Source organism: Notamacropus eugenii, chromosome 7 (assembly GCF_028372415.1).
Source record: "Notamacropus eugenii isolate mMacEug1 chromosome 7, mMacEug1.pri_v2, whole genome shotgun sequence".
In the NCBI taxonomy this organism is placed as follows: Eukaryota; Metazoa; Chordata; class Mammalia; order Diprotodontia; family Macropodidae; genus Notamacropus; species Notamacropus eugenii.
This window is the reverse complement of record NC_092878.1, coordinates 11,792,111-11,795,876: the sequence shown is the minus strand read 5'-3', so window position 1 is coordinate 11,795,876 and position 3,766 is coordinate 11,792,111. Positions and strand designations below refer to the sequence as shown.

Below are 3,766 nucleotides of genomic sequence, written 5' to 3'. Positions count from 1 at the left end.
CAGGAAGACAAGTCTTCCTGACTCCAGGTCAGGTACTCTATCCACTTTGCTACCTAACTGCCTTGAACTTTTCCTAAGAATCAGGAATTTGCCCTTATTTCAGAGTTTTTGTATTTTTTATTACGCTAGCATTTTAATACCTTCATCAGAACATTTATGAAATGTAGCATACTTGCTTCATCTCAGGAATCATCTTTGGCATAAAGCTTTCCTGATCCCTGTCTCGCCCAGTGACCAGAGCTTCCCTCTCAAAGACCTTTAATTAAGTTGCAGATGTTCATATTTATTAACTGGATACTTATACTGTAAAAATTTTACATACATATGATATCTTCTCCATTAAAATGCAAACTCATTTAGAGGAAGAATGTCTCAGTCTATGTACTTGCATCCCCAGGTTCTGGTACATAGTGGGCACTTTAGTAAATATCAGTTGCTTATTTGATACATTGTCAACAGTCTTAAAGGAGAATGGCTAGTAGAATGGGTGTGTTTTTATAACTGCTGGATGAAACAGGAAATGTGTCTTCCTCATTCACTTCCTCTCTGATTGATCACAGTTGCATTAACATAAGAAGACTCTCAACAAACCCCATCTACCCTAAAAGAACCCCAAATGAATTAAATTATGTCAGTACAGTAGTAGATGGGAGTGTCAAACTAGTTGATTGGCAGAGATAGAAAAATTCAAAAGTGGGAAGTAGCTGTCTTTATTATTCAGGTATTTGTTGCATTTGGAACTAAGGTGCTGTAGCCAAAATATCCAAGGATGAGTGTTGAAAGAACCTTTAAGAAAGTGCTGACTGGGTTTCTCTTGATCTCTCTTTCAAGAGGTAAGTAATAATAATAATTCATATTTATATAGGGTTTTAAGGTTTTCAAAGTGTTTTACAAATATTATCTTATTTTAGCCCCACAAAGCCTTGGGAGGTAGATGATAATATTATTCTCATTTTACAGATGAAGAAACTATGGCACAGAGATATTAAGTCACATAATTAATAAGTGTCTGAGGCTGAATTTGAACTCAGGACTTCCTAAGTTCAATTCCAACACTCTTTATTTCTGCCACCCACTGGCACCTTCTCTTCTCCCAAACTTCCACCCCTCCCCCCTCTGATATGAGCTGCAGAAAGGTCTCTGATAGACGAGGGACTAATTTCAATTTTTTCCCTGCTTATACAGTGTTTTAAGAGCTGTTATCAAATTAAATTTCAGTGCGTTCCTATGTCATTATTCAATATTCAACAAACATCCTTAAAATATCTACTACCTACAAAGAATACAGCTTGGTTCTGAGGGGATAGAAAGATGAATAAAATGTAATGTTTGTCCCCAAAGGGCTTACAATTTAGTAGAAGAGATGGCAGGTACCCAATGATAGTGATACAAACAATTTTCATTTTTTTTTCCTCCAGCTGCAGAGAACAAGAACCAAGTATCTCAGCCTCCTACTGTGGTATCCTCAGAAGGAGCTCTGATGGAAATTCCCTGTAATCACTCTGTGTCCAATGCTTATAACTTCTTCTGGTATAAGCACCACCTGGGATCTGCTCCAAGTCTCATCATTTCTGGTTCAAAGGCAACTCAGAAGGAAAGATACAACATGACATACACACGATTCTCCTCATCTTTGGTCATTCACCAGGTGCAGAGGGAAGATTCTGCTGTGTATTACTGTGCTGTGGAAGACACAGTGACAGAGACTATAGTGGATGCTGAACCTAAACCCTTGAATTGTAATCAGCTTTTGTGAACAGAAAAGAGATGCTTTCATGTTGCACTTAATTGTCAACTCTTTAGCTTCAGAAAAGTACTTGATCACACAGAGAATTCTAACACATGATTTCACTTAAGAAAAAAAAATGAGAGCAAAAAATAGCATGTTCAAGCTTGGAGGGTTATTGGAGATGATCTAGTCCAATTCTCTCAATTTACAGATGAAGAAATTGAAGTAGACAAAGTTTAAGTATTTGTGTAGAATTCCATGGCTGTTCATTCAATGACAGTCTTCTATGTAGATCCATAATAAATAGGGTTGTTCATGTTTGAGAAAAATTAAGGGTTTTTCTTTCCTTTTGTATTTAACAGAGGGGAAAAGGAGAAGGATGATGCTGGAAATATAGCAGAAAATTCAACAGTGGGTGAAGTTATGCCACAAGGAGTGGCTCTTTCCCCAGAAACTGTCTTGAGTTTCCTTAAAAATTGAGGAGGAAGGCAGGCTGAGGATAGATGGAGACCAGAAGAAGAGAGCTGTGGTACAAAACCCTGGGGGTGGCAGCATGGGAGGCAGTATGGTCGTGTTGTCAAGGTAGTAGAGGAACATAAGATATGGAGATGGCACTCTTTGGACCACTGTGGGAAGGAAATGCACATACTTCTCCACTCCACACCTTCAAAAACAAAGCATGTTTGTTGTAGATATCAGAGCCCTGGAATAAGCACTTTGTCACCACAACCCTATTTATGGCCCTGATTATCTGTAATTACTTACAATTTACTTATTAAAATAAAGAAATGTGAATGGAACCAGGTTCATGTATATCCTGGGAGGCAAATGTAGGAAGTATATGCCAACCATATGCAAGATTCTGAAGTATGAGAAGTGCCTGCTGTATTATTTGGTGTCAAAAGGAAAAGTGGAAACTATAATAATAAATTTTTTTGTGAAAATAATGAAAATGCTCTGGTTGCTAAGACAATTGTCTGGGAGAATGCATGCTAACACCACCAATCATACATTGAATAACAATAATTCTTCTTTTCTTTCCTAATTTTCTTTGATCTTTATTCCCCTTCTGATTTCTCTTTTCCTCCTCATAACTGATCTGTCTGACCTGACTAGGAACATGACAGTCTAAGAAATTCCACGTAATTTTAGAATTTCCCTAATTGATTCATTCTACTTGCAAGCATTTCTTTCTTCCTTTTTCTTTTTTACATAGGACTTGGCACCTGCAACTTTATTTTTTTAATGTTTATCTCTTTATTTTTATTTTTCAACATTCATTTCCACAAAATTGAGTTCCAAATTTTCTCCCCATCCCTCCCCTCCCCCACCCCAAAACACTGAGCATTCTGATTATCCCTTCCACCAATCTACCCTCCCTTCTAACACCCCTCCCTTCCCTTATCCTCTTCTTCTCTCTTATCTTGGAGGGCAAGATAAATTTCTATACCCCATTACCTGTATTTCTTATTTCCCAGTTGTATGCAAGAACAATTCTCAACATTTGCTCCTGAAACTTTGAGTTCCAACTTCTCTTTCTTCCTCCCTCCCCACTCATACCCACTGAGAAGGCAAGCAATTCAATATAGGCTATATATATATATATATATATATGGTTTTGCAAATGACTTCCATAGTAGTCATGTTGTGTAAGACTAATTTTATCTCCCTCCATCCTATCCTGCCCCCCATTTCTTCTATTCTATCTTTTGACCATGTCCCTCCCCAAGAGTGTTTAATTCAACTTACTCTCTCCTCCATTTGCTCTCCCTTCTATCATCCCCTCCACCCTGCTTATCCTCTTCTCCCCTACTTTCCTATAGTGTAAAATAAGTTTTCATACCAAATTGAGTATGCATGTTATCCCTTCCATGAGCCAAATGTGATGAGAGTAAGCTTTGCTTTTTCCTTTTCATCTCCCCCCTTTCCCCCTTCATTGAAAAAGCTTTTTCTTGCCTCTTTTATAAAGGTAATTTGCTCCATTCCATTTTTCCCTCTCTCCTCCCAATGTATTCCCACTAATTTTATTTTTTAGAT

At 37.7% G+C, this 3,766-nt stretch overlaps 1 gene segment (V, D, J or C); it reads left to right on the top strand.

Annotated features, from left to right (window-relative positions):
- Positions 1 to 769: 769 nt before the first annotated feature.
- Positions 770 to 1,756, top strand: LOC140514016 (T cell receptor alpha variable 2-like). The segment is given in 2 exon segments: positions 770 to 833; positions 1,419 to 1,756. Coding segments are annotated over 2 exon segments (402 nt in total).
- The last annotated feature ends 2,010 nt before the right edge of the window (positions 1,757 to 3,766 follow it).